Source organism: Pongo abelii, chromosome 1, assembly GCF_028885655.2.
Source record: "Pongo abelii isolate AG06213 chromosome 1, NHGRI_mPonAbe1-v2.0_pri, whole genome shotgun sequence".
Taxonomy (NCBI): domain Eukaryota; kingdom Metazoa; phylum Chordata; class Mammalia; order Primates; family Hominidae; genus Pongo; species Pongo abelii.
Window position 1 is genome coordinate 19,881,334 of NC_071985.2, and position 27,148 is coordinate 19,908,481.

Sequence of the window (27,148 nt, forward strand, 5' to 3'; positions counted from 1 at the left end):
GTTGTAATAAATATTCAAATTATGAGTAAAAACATACAAATTAATTTTAAAATTTGTTCTTGACAGGATGTTCAAGTGAATATGTAATTGTTTTAGAGCAAATGTTTTGTGCATGTCTCTTTTCCCAATATTTAGTGAGGATGGTTGATATTTTGCTGTGTAATTACTCTCAATGTTACGGTACTGCTCAGTTTTTAGGTTTGCTAAATGTTGACTTTTCATTCATTGATATGGCTTAGGGGAGAAAAACAAGTTTGGGGTTTACTTACCTTTGTTTCAGCTTGAATTGGTACTCAGTATCTTAAGATGGTTTGCATATTTTATTGTAGGCTCATGCAACACTTCTGGGTTTGGCAAATATGGAAACTCGTTACTTTGCAAAGAAGAAAACCCTTCTTGGCTTGAGTAAATTGGCTGCATTAGCTTCAGACTTTTCAGAGGATATACTGCAAGAAAAAATTGAAGGTGAAAGAATTTGAGCAAAAAGATTTACAAATTGGTCATGCCACCAATTAACTCATGATGTGTTCCTGTCATCAGTTAGCAGGATCTATCTCTTAGAAACAGGACCTGTCTCTAAGAGGAATGCATTTAGTTAATGTCCATGTGTAGTTACTCAGTTATATACTTGGAATTTTTTTAGAGAAAAGTAATTTGTATTTTAAATAAGAATTCCTAAAGAATGGATTCAAATGATTTTGAATGGAGAGGTCTGATTATGTACCGTTAGTGATACATATTCCAAGGGCGAAAAGAACTACAAAGCAATCTTGACCTTTACACATGGGTTTGTTGTAGGTAGTGTGGTATAGGTGCAATAATTCTGAACTGTTTTGTGTATATTGTAGATGAAAACGATTACATATAGTACAGTTGACCCTCCATATTTTTGGATTCCACATCTGCAGATTCGAGCAAACATCAAAAATATTTGGGGAAAAAGAATTAAAAATAATTCAACGACAATTAAAATTATAACAACAGAATTAACAAAAAATTAAAACAAAAATAATGCAAAATTAAAGCAAAATAATGCAAATTTTAAAAAAACCAATACAGTATAACAGCTATTTACTTAGCATTTACATTGTATTAGGTATTATAATCTAGAGGTGATTTAAAGTATATGGGAGGATGTACATGGGTTATGTGCAAGTAACTACCGTTTTTATATAAGGGAGTTGAGCTTTTTGGTATTCCCATGGGTCCTAGAACCAGTTGTCAGCGGATACTGAGGCCTGATGGTATTATTTTTTAGAACCAAGCAGAGAGGAGATACAAATATAGAAAGACAGTGAAGAAAAACTCTGTATTACTGAATTTGGATTGGAAATACCAGATAGAATCTGATTTTTAAAAACAATATATTTTCTTGTTTGAGGTGATGAATATGCTAATTACCCTGTGATCATTACACAATGTATACATGTATTGAAGCGTCACATTGTACCCCATAAATATGTATAATTATTATGCATCAATTAAAAAAATACATCGGCTGGGTGTGGTGGCTCACGCCTGTAATCCCAGCACTTTGGGAGGCTGACGTGGGAGGATTGCTTGAGCCCAGGAGGTCATTGAGCCAGCCTAGGCAACTTAGTGAGAACCTGTCTCTACAAAAAATTTAAAACTTAGCCAGGTGTGGTGGTGTGCACCTGTAGTCCCAGCTACTGGGGAGGCTGAGGCGAGAGGATCACTTGAGCCCAGGAGGTCGAGGTGGCAGTGAGATGTGATTGTGCCACTGCCCTCCAGCTGGGGCAACAGAGCAAAACCCTGCCTCAGAAAAAAAAAAGTCCCTCTCTATAAATATGTAGATAGATAGATATAGATAATAAAATGTGTGTGTATATATAAAATTGTGTATATATACACACACACAATACATACGCATATATATACATTTTATCTATACACACACACATACATATTTCTTGTCTCTTTGCAGTGACACCCCAGTAGCGTGAGTATACCTAGTTCCATATGTTGGTTTCTGACTACCGTTTTCCAGTAAAAGAAGTGAGGGCTTATTGACGAAATCTTGGAGAGTCTTATTGGGCCAGAAAGCAAGGTTAATGTAGAGATATTAAAATAATACAAGAGCCTTGAACAGCTCCCACTGTTCAAGTTTGGGGACTATTTGAACATCAAAAGATTGGTAGTAAAGGGTATATTCCACAGTTTATAAAACAAAAAAATTCATGAGTCTACAGTGATTTTCAAAAAGGGAGAGGGTCAAGTGAAATGCTTCTTTACAGGAGAATGCCAACTAATACGTGTGGAAAGAAGGGCAGAAGTCACTACTACAACCACAGTGAATAACTGGTCACCAAAGGATGCTGAGACCATTGAGTTTAGGGACTAGGGGAACAGGATATTCCCGTGTTTTTGGAGTATCAGTAGACAGATCTAATAGACCCTGTCATCAACCACAAAACAAACCACATTGTGTACTCCTGAAGCAATGTACTACCATCACGTGTGTCCTGTTCTTGCCAAAATGTTCACCCTGATTCTAATTACAAGAGACCAATCAGACATAACCTGCTGGTGGGACATTGTATAATACTGTTGCCCTAGACTCTTCAAAAACTTTACCAACATGAAAGACAAAGACAGGCTGTTTTAGATGAAAGGAACCTAAGAGCCATGACACATCAGCAAATGCAGGGCAAGATTCTTGATCCTGAATCACCCTCAAAATAACCATAACAGTTATGGTGAATGTTTTGGAAACAAGTGGGAAAGTTTGAACATACTTAATATTAGATGATATAACTGTATTGATGTTAAATTATATAAGCCTGATAATCGTATTGTGGTTGAATGTCCTTGTTTTTAGGAGATACATGCTGAGTATTTAGAAATGAAATGTCATAATGTCTACAACCTTCATATGCTGAAAAAAAATTACCTATATACATAGAGAAAGCAAAAGGGACAGAGTGTCAGCAACAGATGACTCTAGCTGGAGGATATAAAGTGCACATTGGCGTTTTAAAATTTTTTATGTAGATTTGGACTTTTTCTGTTTTTTATTTTTATTTATTTATTTATTTTCTTTGAGACAGGGTCTCACTCTGTTGCCCAGGCTGGAGCACGGTGGCACAATCATGGCTCACTGCAGCCTCGAACTCCTGGACTCAGGTGATGCTCTTGCTTTAGCCTCCCCAGTAGCTGGGACTACAGGTGCATGCTCCCATGCCTGGCTAATTTTTGTATTTTTTTGTAGAGACGGGGTTTCACCATGTGTGTCCAGGCTGGTCTCAAACTTCTGGGCTCAAGCAGCGTGCCCACCTCAGCCTCCAACGTGCTGGGATTATAGACGTGAGCCACCACACCCAGCCTAGAATTTTTCAAAATAAAAATTGGAGAGGGGAATCTCAGCTATGTGGTTTGGATCAAGTATATGCAGATATGGATATCTGGTTATGTGGCTTATCCACAGAGTCCAGCCTAAGATCTGGGTTTAAATTATACTGCTGTCATTTTTTTCCTTTTGAGGGAGTGGATATAGTAGGAAGAATCGGGATTTCAAATATTTTCTCCAGAACTTACTAGCTTTGTGACCTTGGATAGTTGATTTATGCTCCTTTGCCTCAGTTTGTTCATCTATCTATAACAAGGGTAGTTGTAAGTATTGAGGACACTGTCTTGAGAAAAATGGCTTGCATATATTAAGTACTCAATAAATTGTAGGTATTAGCCCCTTTTATTAAAATTATTTTTTACTGTTTGGGATAATCTTCCTTCAATCTTTTTATTTTTTGCACTAGTAGCGCCTGTTCTAAAAAACGTGTGTTTGTATTCTATGGGACTGGCTGATAGTCTAAGAGGGGAAGCCATATTTTAGCCTGGCCACCAGAGATAGATCATGTTAATCAAAGTATTTTAACACAAGGCTTTCCTATTTCTTCTTTCTCCTTGCTTTGCATTTGATCACTTCTTAGCTTTTATTTCTTAACACAATGGGAAGGAACATTTGCAGATCTTAGTGATTTTACAGACTGTTAGCACAATGTATCTAATCGGAGGGGATAGGCTTTTTAAAAATAACTCTTCCGGTAGTTAAATAATTCCTCATGGAAAATGTGTAAATTATAGAAAAAATACAATAGGAAAAATAAGTTGTCGGTAGTCCCACCTCCCCAGAGATAACCACTGGTACTGTTTTGTAGGTTTCCTCCCAGTCTGTTTTTCTAGGTATAGAAATGGACAAAAATGTTCCATTTAATTATTCCAAAACCAGGATCATGGGGAGTGCTGCCAGTATTTGAACGAAAGTATCTGTGCTTTGGTCACTGTTTTGCTGTGAATGCTGTGTTTATGAGGCTACCTAGCAGTTTTCACCCTTTCCTGCAACTCAGCACATTCCCTGGGGCGGAGTCAGGTCATGGGCTGCAACCTGGAGAGTCTGTGGCAAACAGAAGCCCCTGTTAACCTCATCCAATGGAGATAACCCTTGCTGCCTAGGAGATGTGCTGTATATTCTTCCAGGTCTTGTTTTCCTTGATAGACTCGTGGTAGCTTTTACATCATTTCCATTTGCAAATGAAACTCAGTTGACCCTTGAACAACATGAGTTTGAACTGCATGGGTCCACTTACATGCAGATTATTTTCAATCAATATATTTCGGAGATTTTCAACAACATGAAAACACTCATAGATATACACCATGTATAACCGTGTAGCCTAGATATACCAAAAAAAAAATTAAGAAAAAGACAGGTTATGAATACATAAAACATATGTAGTCTATTTTATCATTTACTACCATAGAACATACACAGATGTTATAAAAAGTTAAAATTTATCAACATACAAACACAGACCTCACATAGCACCATTCACAGTGAAGGCAATGTAAACCATGTAAATAGGCAGCATTAAATCACAAAATTAACTGTAATACATACTGTACTTACTGTAATAATTTCATAGCCACCTCCTGTTGCTATTGTGGGCGAGTGTCCGCTTGCTGAAGTGTTAACAGTATTCAATTAAAACCCCAATTAAAGTGATGATCCAGTTAAAATGATTCTGATCATCTCTGTGTGAGAAGTTTGTCTACACTCCAGTAAATTGCCTATTGCAGCAAAAAGTAAATTTCCTATTGCAGTAAGAAGTGATTTCTCATAGTTCTCGAGTATTTTTTCCTATGTTTAATGCAATACCATAAACCTTAAATAACACCTTGAGACTCATATGAAGTGCCACTAAGTGAAGCTAGACATGCTCCCAAGAAGCATAGGAAAGTCGTGACATTACAAGAAGTGGAATTGCTTGATATGCACCACAGATTGAGGTCTGCAGTTTTGGCTACCCCCATTTCAATATAAATTAGTCTAGCTTAATGACCATTATTAAGAAAAAAATGGAAATTTGTGAAGCTGGCAGCAGCAGTTAAGCTTTTGGGGAGTCGAAAGTTACCCTCCCAGCACTTTGGGAGGCTAGAACAGGAGGATCACTCAAGCTCAAGAGTTTGAGACCAGCCTGGGCAGCATAGCAAGACCTCATCTCTTTAAAAAGTTATGCTGGGATTTTTGACAGCACGGGAGCTTAGTGGCCCATCCCCCTTGTTATTCAGGGGCCAACTATATACTATATATTCTAGTGGGAAAAATTTTACTGAATTATGAAATATGATGGAGAGATCTCCACACTTAGCTATTTCATGAGGTATAAGCTTCCTATCTGCTCTCCAACTTCTTCAAGCAGTGAACGTATTTCCTCACCTATTCTCTCCCCTCCTATTTCTCGTTGCTGTGATAATTCTTAGGACTTTGATCAAACCATGGATATATTGTGAACATAACCAGCAATCAAGAATAAGAATTAAAAGCATTCTAAGATCGTTGAATAACGATAGGTTTACCTCTGGAGCTATTTTTTTCTTTTAAAATTCAGATTTGTTTTATGACAGCAAAAGTCAAAGTTCATCATATTCTCTTTCCCTGTCTCTCATCTTGAATACTAGAAATGGCTGAGCAGGAGCGCTTTCTACTGCATCAGGAGACCCTACCTGAACAGCTGCTGGCGGAGAAACAGCTAAATCTCAGTGCGATGCCAGTATTGACTGCACCACAACTCATTGGTGTATGTGCTTTTCAAATCCTTAACGCTATTTCTTAAACTCAAAACCTTCTTGGTGTTTGTTGGGCCATGTAGTATAGTTCGTAAGAGGAGTTATCATTCTATTGCCTACCTTCCAGAAAACTCCCCTAGAAAAACGTTGTTGGAAGCTGCTTGGGAACAGAAAGCTAATTAGAGAAAAATTAATCAGCATCTGCCTCCCCCATACACCTCCACATAAAGGTGCTTTATCTAGGTGGCCAGGAGAAATTACTTATATTTTGCTTTTCTAGTATAGGACAAATAAGTACCATGAAATAACTTTATTTCCCCCACAAAATTACTTTTTAAGCTCTTCTATAAGAAAAAATGGATTAAGGAACTCAGTTTACATGGTCTAGCAGCACTGTCCTTACCTCTTTCCTCTGCAACCCAACACATCCCTGAGGGCAGAGCCGGAACATGGGCTGCAGTCTAGAGAAGAAGCATCTCTTTGCCAGAGTGATGTAGGATCACCTTAAATGTGTTCTATCTGTATGAAAAGGCAAACAATTTAAAAAATTAGCATTTTAGCCATTATCAGTAACAGATTTCCTGTTATAACTGAATTTACAACATCCTCTTCTCCTGATAGAATATATATTTAATTTAGAAATGTAAGGTACTATCTATTGTAACTCACTATTATGTATCACTAAGAAAAAAGTAGTGCCAATTTTACTCTAATGCATCATTAATTTTAATACCGCAGTCCAATTTCAGAGATGGTGGATCAAAAAGGATGTTCAAGAACAATGAAATAAAAGTATTGTCTTTTGAGTGCTGTAAGACAATGAACACAAGCAGATAGCTTTTTTTCTGGAATGGTCTGAGTATTGTTGCTATTAAAGGATTATACATACAATTTTTAAAAAATGAAATTAGTTATAGTTTTTGGGAAAGGAAGACGGGAAAAATTCAAATTGATATTTTTAATAAGGTAAGTATTTTTCTGACCATAAAAATTACAGGAAATTTGAAGAATACAGAAGTGAGTATGCAGTCAGCTGTAATCTAACCAGGGATAAGTGTTGGTAACATGTTGATGTGTTTTTTTTATTTTTTAAGTAAATATAGATCAACTGTACACTTTATTGTAGGTCTCAATTTTTTTTTTAGAGACAAGGTCTTGGTGTCACTCGGGCTGTCAGGCTGGAGTGCAGTGGCCCTTTCACAGCTCACTGCAGCCTTGACCTCCCAAGCTCAGGTGACCCTCCTACCTCAGCCTCTGGAGTAGCTGGGACCACTGGTGTGCACCACCATACCCAGCTAATTTTTATACTTTTTGTAGAGACGAGGTTTCGCCATGTTGCCCAGGCTGGTCTCGAACTCCTGTTCTCAAGGAATCTGCCTGCCTCTGCCTCCCAAAGAGCTGGGATTATAGACATGAGCCACTGTGCCATTCCTAAAATATGCATTTTTTTTTAAAGACAGTTTATTTTAAGGTAGATGCAATACAGTTTCCAAATATGAGGCTGTTTTTACTATAAAAATACAACTGGCCAGGCGCAGTGGCTCACGCCTAAAATCCCAGCTCTTTGGGAGGCCAAGGCAGGCAGATCACTTGAAGTCAGGAGTTTGAGACCAGCCTGGCCAACAGGGTGAAACCTTCTCTACTAAAAATACAAAAATTAGCCAGGTGTGGTGAAGGATTCCTGTAATCCCAGCTACTCAGGAGGCTGAGGCAGGAGAATCACTTGAACCTGGGAGGCAGAAGTTTCAGTGAGCTGAGATCGTGCCACTGCAATCCAGCCTGGGTGACAGAGCAAGACTTTGTCTCAAAAAAAAAACCCAAAAAAACAAAAAAACTACAACTTCCTTACAAGACGTAATGACTTCTTTTCTCCATAAATCTCTCTAGTATTAGTTACATGATTGTATAATCTTCTACCTTATTTTAACTTGTCATAGCTATATATCTGTGAAGAAAATAGAAGAGCTAATGAATATGATTTCAAGAAAGCTTTGGACTTGTTGGAATATATTGATGAGGTAAGTAAAATTGCTTGAGATGATCTCAGGCAACTGAATACATATATAAAAAGAGGGAGATGCCTCTTTTAGTCAATCATGAAAATGAATTAAGCAAAAACTGTATCTGTGGTTCAACTACCTTTAATCATTAGAATGTATACAACTCTTTAGAAAAGCTGTCAAGGTCAAGAGACTCCCTTTCATGATAATTCTCACACATTCCTGGATATCTTTTTTTGTGCACAAATAAGTACTGCTTTCCAAAGTCCTGAAATATTTTTTTCTCTTTCATGTATTAAGTCATTCGTTTCTGAATGTAATATACGACTGTATCAGTTTATTCTGGCTGGGTGCAGTGGCTCACCCCTGTAATCCCAGCACTTTGGGAGGCCGAGGCAGACAGATCACCTGAGGTGGGGAGTTTGAGACCAGCCTGGCAAACATGGTGAAACTCCACCTCTACTAAAAATACAAAAAAAAAAAAAAAAAAAAAAATTAGGTGGGTGTGGTGGTGCACGCCTGTAATCCCAGCTACTTGGGAGGCTGAGGCATGAGTCTCTTGAATCCAGGAGGCAGAGATTGCAGTAAGCCAAGATCGCGCCACTGAACTCAAGCCTGGGCGACAGAGTGAGACTGTCTCCAAAAAAAAAAAAAAAAAAAAAAAAGTATATATGTATATAAAATCTTCATAGTATTCATCCTAAGAGTAGCTGTTTCTTGTGTTTCAACAGGTTATAGTGAAAATTCTGTAGGATAAGTAGTTCTGTTACCTGTCCATGCGATTGAAAGTAATTTGGTAGATTTTAAAAACATAACATGTTGACTTTTACATTACCGTATTTTAAAATCTTATCCCTCTCAGGCCGGGCGAGGTGGCTCACACCTGTAATCCTAGCACTTTGGGAGGCCAAGGCGGGCGGATTGCCTGAGGTCAGGAGTTCGAGACCAGTCTGGCCAACATGGCGAAACCCCGTCTCTACTAAAAATACAAAAAAAATTAGCTGAGCGTGGTGGCGTGCGCCTGTAATCCCAGCTACTTGGGAGGCTGAGGTAGGGGAATTGCTTGAACCAGGGAGGCGGAGGTTGCCATGAGCTGAGATCGCGTCACTGCACTCCAGCCTGGGTGACAGAGTGAGACTCCATCTCAAAAAAAAAAAAAGAAAAACTCTTACCCCTCTCAAGGTTGCTGATAAAATCATCATCACAGAGTAACGTGAAAGTAATTCATAGATATTAATTGGCTTCTATGTATGTAGTATTAACATAATGAAAATTTAAGCACATATTTCTTTCAAAGCCAGGATTTAATCAAGATTTTTTGTTTTGCTGTTAAGGAAGAAGATGTAAATATAAATGATCTAAAACTGGAAATCCTTTGCAAAGCTCTTCAGAGAGATAAGTAAGTACTCATGGTATCGCTTCTTTGGAAAGTATAGAAACTGCTTTTCCTCTGCTCTCACCACACGACAGTCAATAACAGAAGACTTCTGTGATCAGATGTGTTGGGATTTCCCACCTCCCACACTAGGCAACCAGTGAGTTCTGTTGGTGGACACCAGCTGAATGTACTTTAATTTAGTTCAGTCCTGACACTATCTACAACCACAGATTGAGGGCTCAGACTGCCCCGACTTTGATGCCAATCTAAGCCCCAGGTGGTTTTGCCTGTGCTCCTCACCGACCAGCTATAAATTGGGGTTCCCACAACCCCCTCCTTGGGTTTGATTAATTTGCTAGAGCAGCTCATAGAACTCAGGAACACACACCTATCAATTTATTATAAAGGGTATTGTTACCAGAAAGGGGTCCTGATCCAGACCCCAAGAGAGGCTTCTTGGATCTCGTGCAAGAAAGAATTTGGGGTGAGTCCACAGAGTAAAGAGAAAGCAAATTTATTAGAGAAGAAAATAAAAGAATGGCTACTTTTTACACAGAGCAGCGGCATGGGCTGCTTGACTTGAGTATACTTACGGTTATTTGTTGATTATGTGCTAAACAAGGGGTGCATTATTCATGAGTTTTTCTGGAAAGGCATGAGAAGTTCCCAGAACTGAGGGTTCCTCCCCTTTTTATTTTTATTTATTTATTCATTTATTTTGAGACAGAGTTTAGCTCTTGTTGCCCAGCCTGGAGTGCAGTGGTGCGATCTTGGCTCACTGCAACCTCTGCCTCCCGGGTTCAAGCAATTCTCCTGCCTCAGCCTCCCAAGTAAATGCGATTACAGGCATGTACCACCATGCCTGGCTAATTTTGTATTTTTAGTAGAGAGGGGGTTTCACCAGGTTGGTCAGGCTGATCTGGAACACCAGACCTCGGGTGATCTGCCCACCTCAGCCTCCCAAAATGCTGGGATTATAGGCGTGAGCCACCACACCCGGCTCCTCCCCTTTTTAAACCATATAGGGTAACTTCCCAACGTTGCCACGGTATTTGTAAACTGTTGTGGCGCTGGTGGGAGTGTCTTTTAGCATGCTAATGCATTATAATTAGTGTATAATGAGCAGCGAGGACGACTAGAGACCACTCTCTTGGTTTTGGCGGGTATTGGCTGGCTTCTTTACCACATCCTGTCTTATCAGTGGGGTCACTGTGATCTGTGTCTTGTGATACCAGTCCTGCTGACCTCCTGTCTCATCCTGTGACTAAGAATTCCTAACCTCCTGGGAATGCTGATTCTAACGCATCTGAAAGTATCAGGTAGAATACAGATGAAGAGATCATGGGGTGAGGTATGGGGGAAGGGGCTTAGAGCTTCCAAAGCCTCTCTGGCCTTCCACCTTCCAGGAACCTCCACGTGTTCAGCTATCAGGAAGCTCTTCAAACCCTGTCGTTTTGTGTTTTTATGGAAGCTTCGTTATGTAGACATGATTGATTAAAGTTGGTGACCAATTTAACCTTCAGCACCTCTTCCCTCCCTGGATATTGAGGAATAGGGCTGAAAAGTCCCAACTCTATGCTTTTTCTGGTGACCAGCCCCTATCTTGAAGCTAGCTGGGAGCTACCAGCTGTCAGCCAACTCAAATAGTATTAAAAAAAAAAAAAAAAAAAGACATATCTGGAGATTCTAAGGATTGTAGGAGTTGCAAAGCAGAAAGTGGGGTGAGGAAGAAGACTAAATACATATTTCACAGTATCACAGGAAGATTATGATATTATATGTAAAACAGTTTTATAACCTTCTAACCATATTGTAACATATGTATTATGAAAATTTTAATGGTTACATTAGTAATATTTATTTAGTCTTGGTCTTCTCTATTTTAATAATTAAGAATAGCAAGAATAGCCTAAAGACTTAGGACCACTCATATAATAAATCACTACTTTTGATTTTAAAATTTAGATTGTCAGTTTGCATAGAAATACGCATCCCTTATTTTCTTTCTTTTTTTGTGACGGAGTTTCACTCTTGTTGCCCAAGCTGGAGTGCAACGGCACAATCTCGGCTCACTGCAACCTCCGTCTCCCGGGTTCAAGTGATTGTCCTGCTTCAACCTCCCGAGTAGCTAGGATTACAGGCATGTACCACCACGCCTGGCTAATTTTGTATTTTTGGTAGAGACAGGATTTCTCCATGTTGGTCAGGCTGGTCTCGAACTCCTGGCCTTGTGATCTGTCTGCCTCGGCCTCCCAAAGTGCTGGGATTACAGACGTGAGCCACCATGCCAGGCCACATCCCTTATTTTCACAGAAGTAAGGCTTGTCATGCCAGACGAGACTTGAAGCTATGATTTTGTTTTATTTATTTATTTATTTATTTTTATTTTTATTTTTTTTAATTTTTTTTTTTTTTTGAGACGGAGTCTGGCTGTGTTGCCCAGGCTGGAGTGCAGTAGCACAATCTTGGCTCACTGCAAGCTCCACCTCTCGGGTTCATGCCATTCTCCCGCCTCAGCCTCCTGAGTAGCTGGGACTACAGGCCCCCGCCACCACATGTGGCTAATTTTTTTTTTACGTATTTTTAGTAGAGATGGGGTTTCACTGTGTTAGCCAGGATGTTCTCGATCTCCTGACCTCATGATCCACCCGCCTCAGCCTCCCAAAGTGCTGGGATTACAGGCCTGAGCCACCACGCCCGGCCTATTTTTTTTTTTAAGTTACTACAATTTGAGGGTCAGTGCCCTTTTCTAAGGCATTAAGTACTAGTTTCTCTCTTTTTTTTTGTTTGTTTGTTTTGTTTTTTGTTTTTGAGACAGAGTCTCGCTCTGTCACCTAAGGCTGGAGTGCAGGGGCTCAATCTCGGCTGGCCGCAACCTCCGCCTCCCAAGTTCAAGCGATTCTCCCACCTCAGCCTCCTGAGTAGCTGGGATTACAGGCATGCGCCACCACGCCCAGCTAATTTTTTGTATTTTTAATAGAGACTGGGTTTCTCCATGTTGGTCAGGCTGGTCTCAAATTCCCAACCTCAGGTGATCCGTCTGCCTCGGCCTTCCAAAGTGCTGGGATTACAGGCGTGAGCCACTGCACGCAGCAAGTACTACTTTCTCACAATAGTATCCTTTCTGCAGAGGAGGACTGCCACCTATGGAAATGGTGTTTATGTTACGATTCAATGGCAAAGACTAAGAATAATCAGTTGAAGGAACGAATTCTTTCCAGGAAAAGAATTTTAGACAAAGCATGACTTGAATGCTAAAAGCCTTCTACTCACAATTTTCCTTTTTCCTGTGGTAAAATATTATAGAAGAGTTATTTTTACTAAAGCATTTCTTCCCTCCTCTGATCACTCCAAAATAGTTAAAATTACTGTTAAGTTTAGTCTTAGAGGTCAGTCCCTGAAGCTTCTAGCTTTATGCCTACTTAATTGTTTGGTCCCATCCCAGTCATACAAAAGGATGCTATCATTTTGATTAGAATTCCTTGTCTTAGTTTCTTGCTTAAAAATTTTAAAGGTATGTCCATTGATTACAGAGCAGTGATTTGGTATTTTTATTTTAGTAGTAGATAGTCACAACTACATAAAGCTTCTGGCTGGGTCCATTGGCTCATGCCTGCAATCCCAGCACTTTGGGAGGCCAAGACAGGAGGATTTGCTGGAGCCCAGGAGTTCAAGACCAGCCTGGGAACATAGCGAGACTTTGTCTTGACACACAAGTAAAAAATTAGCCAGGCACAAAGTGGTGCCCATCCCAGTCATACAAAAGGATGCTATCATTTTGATTAGAATTCCTTGTCTTAGTTTCTTGCTTAAAAATTTTAAAGGTATGTCCATTGATTACAGAGCAGTGGTTTGGTATTTTTATTTTAGTAGTAGATAGTCACAACTACATAAAGCTTCTGGCTGGGTCCATTGGCTCATGCCTGCAATCCCAGCACTTTGGGAGGCCAAGACAGGAGGATTTGCTGGAGCCCAGGAGTTCAAGACCAGCCTGGGAACATAGCGAGACTTTGTCTCGACACAGAAGTAAAAAATTAGCCAGGCACAAAGTGGTGCATGCCTATGGTCCTAGCTACTTGGGAGGCTGAGGTGGGAGTAACGCTTGAGCTGAGGAGTTCAAAGCTGCAGTGAGTCATACTTTGGGGGCCATACTGAATATGTTACTTACTAATAGAATTTTCTTCAGAAAGATACCTCACTACTTGGTTTTTGAAATCAAATACATAAGAGTTATATTGAGTCAGTAGCTACCTTGAGTGTAACATCTTTTTTTAAATGTATTTTCCTTGGCTTCTCTTGCATGTTCCCTAGAGTGTAATGTCTTATATCTAATGTAGAAACTGTCAGTGTATTCAGCATGTGAAGTGCCTTTATTTAAATGATTTGAAACAGTATCACAAAACTCAGATTCTCCATCCCCCACAGCCATCAAAATAAAACCATGATAGCAAACAAATCATTTATTTCAGCTATATCAGTGATTTCATTTTTCCCTCATAATGATTTTGTTTTCTAGCTGGTCCAGTTCTGATGGCAAAGATGATCCAATTGAAGTATCTAAAGACAGCATATTTGTGAAGATCTTACAGAAACTTTTAAAAGATGGTAAGTGGTTTGTTACTGTACTGTTGGAAATTACAGTGTCACTCCTCAGTTTTTTGGTTGTTTTTTTTTTTTTTTTTTGAGACAGAGTCTTGCTGTGTCACCCAGGCTGGAGTGCAGTGGCATGATCTCGGCTCAGTGCAACCTCCACCTCCCGGGTTCAAGCGATTCTTCTGCCTCAGCCCCTGGAGTAGCTGGGACTACAGACCCACGCTACCACGCCCGGCTAATTTTTGTATTTTTAGTAAAGCCAGGGTTTCACCATATTGGCGTGGCTGGTCTTGAACTCCTGACCTTGTGATCCACCTGCCTTGGCCTCTGTCTAAAGAAAAAAAGAACCAAGAAACTTTCATTTGGAGTCTATCCACACTGATCTCCAAGCATTAGTTTTCAGATTTGTAGCTTCCTTTCATAGCTGTAAAAATGCCACAGACTGAATTGTGTCTAATTAAGTATCTAGCACTAATATTTAAGGGCAGCTTTGCAGTTTTTGTCATTCTTAGTGCATTATAAAACAAGTGAAAAACAGGAATGGAAAGTCATAATTTCATAAAGGACAAGAACAGTAGAAACTTTTTTTTTTTTTTGAGACGGAGTCTCATTCTGTTGCCCAGGCTGGAGTGCAGTGGCTCAATCTCAGCTTACTACAACCTCCATCTCCTGGGCTCAAGTGATTCTCCTGCCTCAGTCTCCTGAGTAGCTGGGATTACAGGCACGCACCACCATGCCTGGCTAATTTTTGTATTTTTAGTAGAGACAGGGTTTCACCATTTTGGTCAGGCTGACCTCGAACTCCTAACCTTGTGATCTGCCTGCCTCGGCCTCCCAAAGTGCTGGAATTACAGGCATGAGCCACTGCGCCCAGCTGAAACTTTTATTTAAATAAAAATATAGGCAGGTGCAGTGGCTCACACTTTGGGAGGCCAAGGTGGGAGAATCACTTGAGCCCAGTAGTTCAAGACCAGCTGGAGCAACATCGGGAGATCCTGTCCCTGTTTAAAAAAAAAGAAGAATTAGTTGGGCACAGGGGTGCATCCCTGTGGTTCCAGCTACTGGGGAGGCTGAGGTAGGAGGATTGCTTGAGCCCAGGAGGTGGAGGCTGCAGTGAGCTCTGATGGTGCCACTGCACTTCAGCCTGGGTGATAGAGTGAGATCTTGTCTCAAAAAAAAAAAAAAATTATATATGTGTGTGTGTATTATCTATGTATATTTTACATATATAAGGTGTGCCGTTTTTTAATAACAGGACAAATGTACTTTTGGAACCTTCTTAATACGGCTTTCATGTACAATAGTGTTTTTAAAGGACAGATTCTGAAGGTAGGGAGATACAGATAACCTTGCATTATATTTCATAGGCATTGACAGCGCAACAGCTACTTCAGCCTGTGCATTCTTCCTGCAGACATATTTAAATTACCCACAAGGTTTGTTTTTACATGTTACCTGAAATACATTATACATATAGAACAAAATGCATGTCTCATTAAATGGAGTTTAAATTTTTTTCTAGTTAGTCACCAACATTTAATAGTTGAGAATAGTGTTATAAAAGTCTTATTTTGCCGGGCATGATGGCTCACGCCTGTAATCTGAGCACTTTGGGAGGCCAAGGCAGGAGAATCCCTTGAGCTTAGGAGTTCAAGACCAGCCTGGGCCACATAGCAAGACCCCACCTCTACAGAAAAAAAAAAAAAAAATTAGCCAGGCTTGGTGGTGCATGCCTATAGTCCCTGCTACTCAGGAAGCTGGGGTGGGAGGATCACTTGAGCTCGGAAGGTCAAAGGATTAAAGCTACAGTGAGCTACGATCGTGCCACTCCACTCCAGCCTGGGTGACAGAGTGGAGACCCTGACTCAATAAGAAATAAAAACTACAATTAAGAACCAAAAAATAGGCTGGGCACAGTGGCTCATGCCTGTAATCCCAACACTTTAGGAGACTGAGGTGGGTGGATCACTTGAAGTCAGGAGTTCAAGACCAGCCTGGCCAACATGGTGAAACACCGTTTGTACTAAAAATACAAAAAATTAGCCAGGTGTAGTGGTGGGCACCTGTAATCCTAGTTACTGGGGTGGCTGAGGCAGGAGAATTGCTTGAACCCAGAAGGCAGAGGTTGCTGTGAGCCAAGATCACACCATTGCACTCCAGCCTGGCCAGCAGAGTGAGACTCCGTCTGGGAAAAAAAAAAAAAAAAAATCCAAAAAATGATGCAAGGCCCTTTGAGTATTTTTTTTTTAAACCAGTATTTGATTTTGAGAATCTTATGGTAATGTAACAAATTATAAAAATATTATTGGCTTATTAATTTGAAAATTTTCATCCAGTTTTCTCTATTTGTCAAATAAGAAAATTGTATATGTTTGTTTGTAACTACACAGATGTCAAACAATCCATTTAGTTCATGTTCACTGGCTTTTCAGCTCTATGGATGACTTGTGAAGAAATGATTCTTTTGCCTATCTAATTTTAGATTTATACTGTAAATACATTTTGAGATCCTGTAGCTAGTGTTCATAACAGTGTTTCTACTAAATTATTCCCTAAATAGGGGATCATATAAGTGTTTGAAATACTTGTTTTCAAGCTTGGGAATACATGAAAACGTTTCAGATCTTATTAAACACTTTAAATAGAATGGCTATTTTGACCACTGGAGGGAAAAACACTCAGGCAGCCCCTGTAAAGGATATCACACTGTTAGACTTGAAAGTATGTTTGACAGATGGAAGGAATTTAGAAGAGAGTATTTCCCAACAGCAAAGTGACGTTATATTTAAATAGAAGCACAGGTGCTTTTGTCATCAATCATCTGAATTCATTTGAGCATTTTATAATAATTGAAAAATGACTTCTTGTGTTTGTGTTTATAGGCATTCAGCTCAGTGAGTACTTACCGGAGGTGAAAGACCTGCTACAAGCGGATCAGCTTGGAAACTTGAAGTCCAATCCTTACTTCGAGTTTGTTTTGAAAGCAAATTATGAATATTATGTTCAGGGACAAATATAACTTTTTCTAAAAATGGCCATTGTTTATGAAATTTGTATAAGTGTGTCCTTATAAAAATTTTAGGCCATAAACAAGTATAAGTTTGTACAGTTTCATAACATGTATAGCTGAGTTTTTATACTTCATATGTAGGAAGCTAATATAAAATAGTTATGTAACTGTGATTTTGGTTTTCAGTTACGTGACTTGTTTTTTCCATCTGAAATGTGTCAGTTGTTGTTCCTGTACTCGGTGCCTTTTCTTTTTACTCTGACGTGGTCCCAGGTTCTGGAGTTCTTGTCCTGGTTCTAGCTACTCACATGTACAAATCACTTCTAGGCCTCAGTTTCTGTGACTATGAAAATTACTAGATTGCACTAGCTTATCTCTAACATTGCTGTGACTCCAGATACTTTGCAGCGAAGAGAATCTAGGGTGTTTGGTATCTGTTTCAGTTAGGGCTAATGGGAAATGTCCAGTAAGATAAATGTCAACTTTTGCTGACTTATTATGAGATGAAAAACCAAACGAGAGTAGGCCTAACTCATGTGAGCTTGATAACTGATGAACTCATCGGGAGCGTTTTAAACTTTTCTACATAAATAATAAATGAGCACTAATGAAAGTATTTTAGTGAATGAAACATTTATGTGGTTTTCTAACCTATCTAGAAATTACTGTTGATGTTTAGTTCTAATCTTTCAGTATGGGGATTCAGTCAGCCTCATGTATTTTCAGAATGACTCATGAATCTTTACCACAGTCTGCCTAGCTAGTCAAAAGCATGAATGATACTAGAAACCATTACAGGTTTTCCTAATATGGCAATTGATGTGACTAAAAGTACTGTTCTCTCAGAACTTTGTCCTGACCAGTGTCATCACTCACTCAGTGTTTATCTGGGTTTTAAATAAAGGCCAGAGGTTGGACAGGGAGTTGCTGGCATGTCCACGCCTTGGCCTAGTAGAATGCCCACTAACCATCTTGCTCCAGCAGCTGAAAAGGTCAGAAGTTAAACATGGTGAAGAGTCCAGTTCCTGGATTCACAGAGCCCAGCATGAGGCTCTCTCCCCTGCAGGCTGCAAGGCCAGCCCTTGAGTATATTTGGAAGAGCAGGTTAATGGAGCTGTTTGTAAATCAAAGGGAAGAAATTAGCAGCCTGGTATTGTTCTCTTTGCAGCTTGTGTGTTAGGACAGCATTAGGGTCTGGGTTAGGAACATGTTGGAAGATACTAAGAGAAGTTAGGAAGAGCAGCTTGTCAGATGGCCAGTAAGAAACCGCTGAGTACTTGTATCGTAAGATGAGGCTTTGCTTTTACATGGAGGTCAGCTGTCAGTGTTCACTTCTCACCTGTAGGACCGTGTCAGGTAATAACGTGCTGGGGGACACACAGGTTCCCACCACCCTCCTGTGCTGCTGCAAACCTAGTGATCCCTGGTATATGGGACAGTACCACAAGAAAGCCGATCTGATCATGCCCCAGAACCCACTGATCGCGTGGACGTAAAACGACTGCTCTTACGGTGTGAAGTAGAGTCATCCTGTTCAAGGGAAGAAAAAGCTCACTCTTTTAAACCTGTTTCTCTCTGTCTCAGTTAGTAGCTATTACACCCAAATCGTTGAGTTTTTAAAAATTATTTTAACAGTAAAAATGAAATTAAGACCCAGGATTTTGAATAATTTTTTCTCTAGAATTTTAAAAATTGGTTTCACAACATAGTCTTCATCAAAGAGTTATTAATGGTTTTTATATAAATCAAGTAGCTGATAAGTATACAGATGCTGTGTGACATTTCTGTGGAAAGAGATACTTTACTGACTTGGAAAAGGTTCGTGATCACGCCTGTCTATAAGTGCTGCCCTGAGAGTCCCAGCTTGGGACCTTGACAGAATACAAGAGTAAAGTGTTGTGTGTGATCATGAGCAGAGGGGAGTGTACGCAGGCATGGGGACTGGCATGTCTTGAGGATTTTTGAACAGAATGGTATCAAGGATTGCAGCAGACCTGGAGATAGACAGTAAAAACTTGCCGAACTCCTGAGTGAGGTAAAGGCTACTGACGCCTCTCTTTGAGGGCTTTCATTTTTAATGATTGAACTGTGTTTCTTTTTTTACTTTAGGGGCTGAATCGTAGTTTTCCTAACATCACCCACCTACATCCTACACACCTGGACATTTTGAGGCTAACTACAAAAGCAGTGTAGCCTGTTCCTGACATTTTATACTGGGGATGCCTGAAAATATATACATATATATATATATATATATACCCGTGTAAACAGATCCACTCATTAAAAGCCAACATACATTTTTAAAAAATAATACTGGGTCAGGCATGGTGGCTCACACCTGTAATCCCAGCACTTTGGGAGACCAAGATGGGAGAATCGCTTGAGCTCAGGAATTCACAACCAGCCTGGGCAACATAGCAAGACCCTGTCTGTACAAAAAAAAAAAAATCACAAAAATTAGCCAGGTGTGGTGATGTGTGCCTGTAGCCCCAGCTACTTGGGAGGCTGAGTTGGGAGGATTTCTTGAACCCAGGAGTTTGTGACTACAGTGAGCCATGATCACACCACTGCACTCCAGCCTGGGTGACAGATTAAGACCCTGTCTCAAATAATATTATGTAATTCTAAATTTTAAGAAAAACACTGTAGAAAATGAAAAGGAAAATACACCTTTGTAATCCCACCAGCTGGAAATAACGTTAGTCACCATTATGAAATGGAATGTTCTGGACTGCATATGCTTTTCCATTTCGTAACCTACTTTTCTCATGGGAGATGTGAGCATTTTGCTGGATCCTTAATCCAGTGTTTCTTGACCTTTTTTTTTTTTTTAATCACCCCTCCTGAGGAGCCTTTTTAGACAGTTTTTCCTAATCACCTCCCACTCCAAAGAAAGTGTAATACCACAGACCTACTGTATATCATTCATTCATTCATTCATTCATTTATTCATTTATTTGGAAATGGAGTCTTGCTCTGTCACCCAGGCTGGAGTGCAGTGGGGGCGCGATCTTGGCTCACTGCAACCTCTGCCTCCCGGGTTCAAGCAATTCTCCTGCCTCAGCCTCCCGAGTAGCTGGGATTACAGGCACCTGCCACCATGCCTGTGGCTAATTTTTGTATTTTTAGTAGAGACAGGGTTTCACCACGTTGGCCAGGCTGGTCTAAGAACTCCTGACCTCAGGTGATCTGCCTGCCTCGGCCTCCTAAAGTGCTGGAATTACAGGCGTGAGCCACCACACTTGGCCCACTATCTTTTAAATGTACTGTGGCCTTTGGAAGCCACAAACCATTGTACTATCTGAATTTTTTTCACTCCCTAAGAACCAAGTTTTCCCCCTTTGAGAATACCTGTCTTAATTATTCTTTAGAATACAATGTTTTAAATGCGTGATACTTTACCATATGGCAGAACCATAATTAATGTAACAGCCCTTATTCTCTTGCTGTAGCTCGCTCGCTCTCTTAAAAATTAAGACACTTTTTTTTTTTTGACCGTTTTAAATAATGCTAGAATAAATCTTTGTACAAAAATCTTTATGCCCTCCAAATACGGTGAACATGACATTGACTCTCCCTGCTCAGTTGCAGTGACATTGATATGTGTATACTGAGCAGGCCAATGACTTCTAATGTTCTTTTCTCACCTTTCCTGCCACTGCACTGTGTGCGCCTGCCCCAGCCTCTGCCTCCCGAGTAGCTGGGATTATAAGTGTGCACCACCATGCTTGGCTAATTTTTGTGTTTTTAGTAGAGATGGAGTTTCACCATGTTGGCCAGGCTGGTCTTGAACTCCTGACCTCAAGTGATCCACCAGCCTCGGCCTCCCAAAGTGCAGGGATTATAGGCATGGGCCACGGCGCCTGGCCGACCCGACCTTTTTAAGTAGCTTGTGAGGAGAAGGGTTTGTCTTTGTCTACCCTGTGCCTGGAATGTCTCTAACTTGGAGTGCCCAGCCAGCCCCTCAAAGCTGAGTTTCTGGGGAAGCCACGGCTTTTCATGTCAGGATGTCTTTGGCTCATTATTGGGAAAGATCCCTCAAGGGCCTGTTCTGTTTCAAACTGTACCCAGTGTTGGTGAAGATTAGAGAGAAGCAGCAGTCCTTGCCCTCCCTGGCCGCTGGCAGTAGAAGGCAGGACAGCCCAAGCCCGTCTCCTCCACTGGCTGCTGTGGAACCTGGGGTGTGTTTTAGCTCATTAAGCCTGTTTTCTTTAAAAGAAAAAAAAAACTGGAATGAGTAATACCTATCTTATTTACCTTAGGAGAGTTAAAAGGTTAATTGAAACATGAAAGCATATTATAAAGTGTTTTACCAATTCGTATTTAAATTGATAGGAAACACAGTAGGGAAGACTGGAACTGAGCAAGACTGGGGTACGGGTGTGTGGAGTGTTGAGGGGCACAACTGGAGAGAAGGGAAGTGTGAACACACCGGCATAGTGGTAGCAGAAGGGCCCGGTCAGGGTATGAAGAGCTGAGGCTGCCCCTGAAAACTTAGAAGCAGGAACTCCCTGTCAAGCATACCCTACATGGCTGACCTTTACTTAGTGACAGTTCTCAAAAGGCTGTGCAGGGTGCCGCTGCGCTCCCCCAAAACGTACATGTATGGAGACGTGGCTTTGCCACCCACCGTTCAGTCTATTCTCTAAGCCAATGAGAATGCAACAAGACCAGAATGGGACTGAGGGTGGCCTGTGGTGACCTGTCAGGGACTATTTAAGCCAGCTGCAAATCATGTGGGCAGGGAACAGATGCCTGGACTGGCCACCTCAGGGGCCATCTCCCACAGTTTGCTGTACTAGCAGATCTCTGTTCGCTTGTGAGTGTTTTTAATCATGGTCAGCTTTTAGTGTGGTTTTGAATGTAACAGACTGAGCTTAGAAAAGCTTTCTGTAAGGAAAGGTAAGAGTTGAACTGAGCAAGAGTTTTGAAAAATAGTGACAATCCCGTTCTCCTTTGGAATGCGCGCAAATATTGAGGTATCCAGTGAACGGCAGCAAATTTCCTACCTTTAAGGCCCAAATGTAAGCTAGCCCCTTACGTTACATGCAGCTCATTTGCTAGGTGGTTTTTTTCTAGTATCTCCACTACTCGCTGACACAGGAGGACACAGGATATTAAAAAGGAAATACAGTTCTGTCAATTATTCTTATTCTCCAAAATACTTGGAAGAACTAAATATGAAACCATAGGAGCCTTTATACTCACCACATAGTCCCTATACTAGCCAAACTCCTTATTTTTTAATTGACTCATCGTTTTTAGGAAGGTAGTATTTTATTCACTAAAACATTTTTGTTAATACTTGTTTATTTTTAGGATGAGCTGCCATGATGTCGGCTACAGAGGAGGGTCGCATATGCTTCTATCCCCCTTTTAGAGAATCCACACCTGTCCCAGTTGCTGAGTTCCACTACCAAATGTGAATTGCAACTATTTTAGGCGCACTTAAGCACATCCAAAAAATGAGTGATTCTGTTCTGGCCCACACCACGTCACTGATGTACCCCCTTAAAGCATGTCACTGAGTTCATCACAAAAGACTGCTCCTGTGCCCTCCACAAGGTTAGAACTGTCCTTGTCTTAGGGAAAAAAGAGAGAGAGAGTGAGAGAGAGAGAGAGACAGGCACCAACTGGGTAACCTCTGCTGACCCCCACTCTACTTTACCATAAGTAGCTCCAAATCCTTCTAGAAAATCTAAAAGGCATAGCCCCGTATATCAGTGATATAAATAGAACCTGCAGCAGGCTCTGGTAGATGATGACTCCAAGGTGGACTGGGAGGCAGCCCGGCCTTGGCAGGCATCATCCTCTAAATATAAAGATGAGTTTGTTCAGCCTTTGCAGAAGGAAAAACTGCCACCCAACCTAGAGTGCCGCGTCCTTGTTCCCACCCCCCTCCAATTTATTGGGAGGAAGGACCAGCAAAGCCTCATCTAGGAAGAGCCCCTCACCCACCTCCACCTCCACTCCAGGTCTAGCCAGTCCTGGGTTGTGACCCTTGTCTTTCAGCCCCAGGAGAGGGACATACAGTGCCACCAAAGAGGCTGGGGGGGGGGGCCTCAACCCACCAAAACCTGGGGCCAGTGCGTCCTAGAGGAGGGGAACCTTCACCCCTTCAATCCCTTTAGGAGACCCAAGCGCGCTGCGCGTCCCTGAGGCGGACAGCTCCGTGTGCCCAGGCTTTGTGTCTGACAGGCCTATCCCCGGGAGCCCCCGCGCCTCCTCCCCGGCGCTCCGCCCTCGCCTCCCCCCGCCAGTTGTCTATCCTGCGACAGCTGCGCGCCCTCCGGCCGCCGGTGGCCCTCTCTGCGGTGGGGGAAGGGGTCGAAGTGGCTCAGCTTTTTGGATTCAGGGAGCTCGTGGGTGGCAAAAGAGAAATGGAGTTCCAGGGGCGTAAAGGAGAGGGAGTTCGCCTTCCTTCCTTGCCGAGACTCAGGAGTGATTGCTTCTCCAATCCTCCCAAGCCCACCGCTCCACACGTGTCCCTCCTCCCGGTAGTCGCAAGTGGGAGTTTGGGGATCTGAGCAAAGAACCCGAAGAGGAGTTGAAATATTGGAAGTCAGCAGTCAGGCACCTTCCCGAGCGCCCAGGGCGCTCAGAGTGGACATGGATGGGGAGGCCTTTGGGACAGGTGCGGTTCCCGGAGCGCAGGCGCACACATGGACCCACCGGCGAACGCGGTGACCCTCGCCCCACCCCATCCCCTCCAGCGGGCAACTGGGTCGGGTCAGGAGGGGCAAACCCGCTAGGGAGACACTCCATATACGGCCCGGCCCGCGTTACCTGGGACCGGGCCAACCCGCTCCTTCTTTGGTCAACGCAGGGGACCCGGGCGGGGGCCCAGGCCGCGAACCGGCCGAGGGAGGGGGCTTTAGTGCCCAACACCCAAATATGGCTCGAGAAGGGCAGCGACATTCCTGCGGGGTGGCGCGGAGGGAATGCCCGCGGGCTATATAAAACCTGAGCAGAGGGACAAGCGGCCACCGCAGCGGACAGCGCCAAGTGAAGCCTCGCTTCCCTCCCGCGGCGACCAGGGCCCGAGCCGAGAGTAGCAGTTGTAGCTACCCGCCCAGGTAGGGCGGGAGTTGGGAGGGGACAGGGGGACAGGGCACTACCGAGGGGAACCTGAAGGACTCCGGGGCAGAACCCAGTCGGTTCACCTGGTCAGCCCCAGGCCTGCGCCCTGAGCTCTATGCCTCATCTCCGGAGCCACACGCGCTTTAAAAAGGAGACAAGACCGTCAGCCTCTGGAAATTAGACGTCTCCAAATTTTTCTCTAGCCCCTCTGGGCTGCTTCACCTGGCATGTAGGATGTGTCTAGGGAGACAAACGGTTTTGCTTTAGTTGTCGCCAAGGCAGTTCCCTTCCAAACTAGTGCTAGAGCGAATGAGAGAGCAGCCAGGACCACCCACTCTGGGTTTCCAACAGGCGAAAAGGCCCTTTCTGAGTTTGAAATGTCATAGGGTTCCTAACAGGCCACTCTTCCCTGGATGGGGTGCCAACGCCTTTCCCATGGGCATCTCCTTCCACCCTCACGCTGGTCCAGCGAGCAGGCAGTGCCCAGGCCTTATCTCCCTAGGTGACAGATGTGGTCAGGGAGGCGCAGAGAGGATGGGCACTAGCGTCCAGCTCCTGGAGCAGGTGTCAGGCAGGGAGGGCAGACAGGTCTTGGGGAACATGTTCCCCTCGCTATGTGGACAGAGGATTTCTCAGTGTGGTCTCACGACCCTGTGCCCCTTTTCCTGGTGCAGGACAGCCCTTAGCCAGGGGCAAAGGTCGGGAAGAGAACCCCCTGGTCGCCGCCCTGGCAGAATTTGAGTGGCTCCGGCAGGGGATGTCCCTAGGTTCCTGGGGAGGGCGGACTTCGGGGCCAGCCAGGCCTACCCCCATGCCGCTGAGACTTCTGCGCTGATGCACCGCGCCTCTTCGCGGTCTCCTGTCCTTGCAGAAATTAGACACAATGTGCGACGAAGACGAGACCACCGCCCTCGTGTGCGACAATGGCTCCGGCCTGGTGAAAGCCGGCTTCGCCGGGGATGACGCCCCTAGGGCCGTGTTCCCGTCCATCGTGGGCCGCCCCCGACATCAGGTCAGGCTGCCCCTCCGCAGAGGGAGCCGGCTCGGGGTCCCCGCGTAACCCAGCCTGGTGCCACGCGGAGCGGCGTTAACGGGTGCGTGCTGTCTCGGCTCCGCAGGGCGTCATGGTCGGTATGGGTCAGAAAGATTCCTACGTGGGCGACGAGGCTCAGAGCAAGAGAGGTATCCTGACCCTGAAGTACCCTATCGAGCACGGCATCATCACCAACTGGGATGACATGGAGAAGATCTGGCACCACACCTTCTACAACGAGCTCCGCGTGGCTCCCGAGGAGCACCCCACCCTACTCACCGAGGCCCCCCTCAATCCCAAGGCCAACCGCGAGAAGATGACCCAGATCATGTTTGAGACCTTCAACGTGCCCGCCATGTACGTGGCCATCCAGGCCGTGCTGTCCCTCTACGCCTCCGGCAGGACCACCGGTGAGTGCCCGCTGCCCCCAGGCCCGTCTCCCTCCCCGGCCCCCGCCGCTAGCGCTGAGCGCCCAGCCTCGGCCTCGCCCCCAGCCACTCACTCTCTCCCGCGCGCGCACAGGCATCGTGCTGGACTCCGGCGACGGCGTCACCCACAACGTGCCCATCTATGAGGGCTACGCGCTGCCGCACGCCATCATGCGCCTGGACCTGGCGGGCCGCGATCTCACCGACTACCTGATGAAGATCCTCACTGAGCGTGGCTACTCCTTCGTGACCACAGGTGCGCGGCGCCCCGGCACCCCGGGAGGGAGGGCCGGCGGCGGGCCCTGAGTGAGGGCTCCTCTCCTGCTTCTGCCCTCCGCAGCTGAGCGCGAGATCGTGCGCGACATCAAGGAGAAGCTGTGCTACGTGGCCCTGGACTTCGAGAACGAGATGGCGACGGCCGCCTCTTCCTCCTCCCTGGAAAAGAGCTACGAGCTGCCAGACGGGCAGGTCATCACCATCGGCAACGAGCGCTTCCGCTGCCCGGAGACGCTCTTCCAGCCCTCCTTCATCGGTGAGCCCCGCGCGCCCGCGCCCCGGCCCCCAGGCCCCGCCGGCCCCCGGCGCCCCGAGCGTCTGCTCACGCTCCCCCCCGCGGTCCCCAGGTATGGAGTCGGCGGGCATTCACGAGACCACCTACAACAGCATCATGAAGTGTGACATCGACATCAGGAAGGACCTGTATGCCAACAACGTCATGTCGGGGGGCACCACGATGTACCCTGGGATCGCTGACCGCATGCAGAAAGAGATCACCGCGCTGGCCCCCAGCACCATGAAGATCAAGGTGGGTGGTGGCCTGCGCGGGCTGTCGGCGGGGCGGGCTCCGGGGTGAGGTCTCTCCACCTCACGCGCTGTCTTGCAGATCATCGCCCCGCCGGAGCGCAAATACTCGGTGTGGATCGGCGGCTCCATCCTGGCCTCGCTGTCCACCTTCCAGCAGATGTGGATCACCAAGCAGGAGTACGACGAGGCCGGCCCTTCCATCGTCCACCGCAAATGCTTCTAGACACACTCCACCTCCAGCGCGCGACTTCTCAGGACGACGAATCTTCTCAATGGGGGGGCGGCTGAGATCCAGCCACCCCGCAGTCACTTTCTTTGTAACAACTTCCGTTGCTGCCATCGTAAACTGACACAGTGTTTATAACGTGTACATACATTAACTTATTACCTCATTTTGCTATTTTTCGAAACAAAGCCCTGTGGAAGAAAATGGAAAACTTGAAGAAGCATTAAAGTCATTCTGTTAAGCTGCGTAAAGTGGTCGTGTTTATTTGCTTGGGGCGGGAGTGGAGCAGGAAGAGGGATTCCCATCCCCCACATCCTCTTAAGTCACTTTTCACAATACCCCAAATGAATGGGCTCCTTGGAAGACAAAAGTTACATCTTCCCATGCTCCCCTGCCGGTTTCCCCAGTGGATCAGATCCATTCCAGATCACTGGCAGCTAGTGGTGGCCTGACCTGACCCTCTGGGGTGTGGCGAGGCTGATTTCTTCCTCTGCGCAGCGCTCCCAAGAGTT

At 43.9% G+C, this 27,148-nt stretch overlaps 2 protein-coding genes across 3 annotated transcripts in view; both read left to right on the top strand.

Moving 5' to 3' along the window:
• Positions 1 to 17,681, top strand: part of NUP133 (nucleoporin 133) — a 67,016-nt gene extending 49,335 nt beyond the window's left edge. Inside the window, exons 21-27 of one of the 2 annotated variants that reach the window (XM_054561802.2) lie at positions 330 to 465; positions 5,977 to 6,095; positions 8,022 to 8,102; positions 9,419 to 9,483; positions 13,979 to 14,067; positions 15,423 to 15,491; positions 16,938 to 17,681. In XM_054561802.2, the coding sequence (XP_054417777.1) occupies positions 330 to 465; positions 5,977 to 6,095; positions 8,022 to 8,102; positions 9,419 to 9,483; positions 13,979 to 14,067; positions 15,423 to 15,491; positions 16,938 to 17,074 (696 nt within the window). In that variant the 3' untranslated portion in view covers positions 17,075 to 17,681. The remainder of the gene's footprint in view (positions 1 to 329; positions 466 to 5,976; positions 6,096 to 8,021; positions 8,103 to 9,418; positions 9,484 to 13,978; positions 14,068 to 15,422; positions 15,492 to 16,937) is intronic. The other variant, XM_009234993.4, reaches the window with a different exon arrangement.
• Positions 17,682 to 24,050: 6,369 nt separating this feature from the next.
• ACTA1 (actin alpha 1, skeletal muscle) lies at positions 24,051 to 26,887 on the top strand. The gene is given in 7 exon segments (NM_001132414.1): positions 24,051 to 24,141; positions 25,017 to 25,157; positions 25,264 to 25,588; positions 25,701 to 25,862; positions 25,947 to 26,138; positions 26,230 to 26,411; positions 26,490 to 26,887. Coding segments are annotated over 6 exon segments (1,134 nt in total). The 5' UTR covers positions 24,051 to 24,141; positions 25,017 to 25,028; the 3' UTR covers positions 26,634 to 26,887.
• The last annotated feature ends 261 nt before the right edge of the window (positions 26,888 to 27,148 follow it).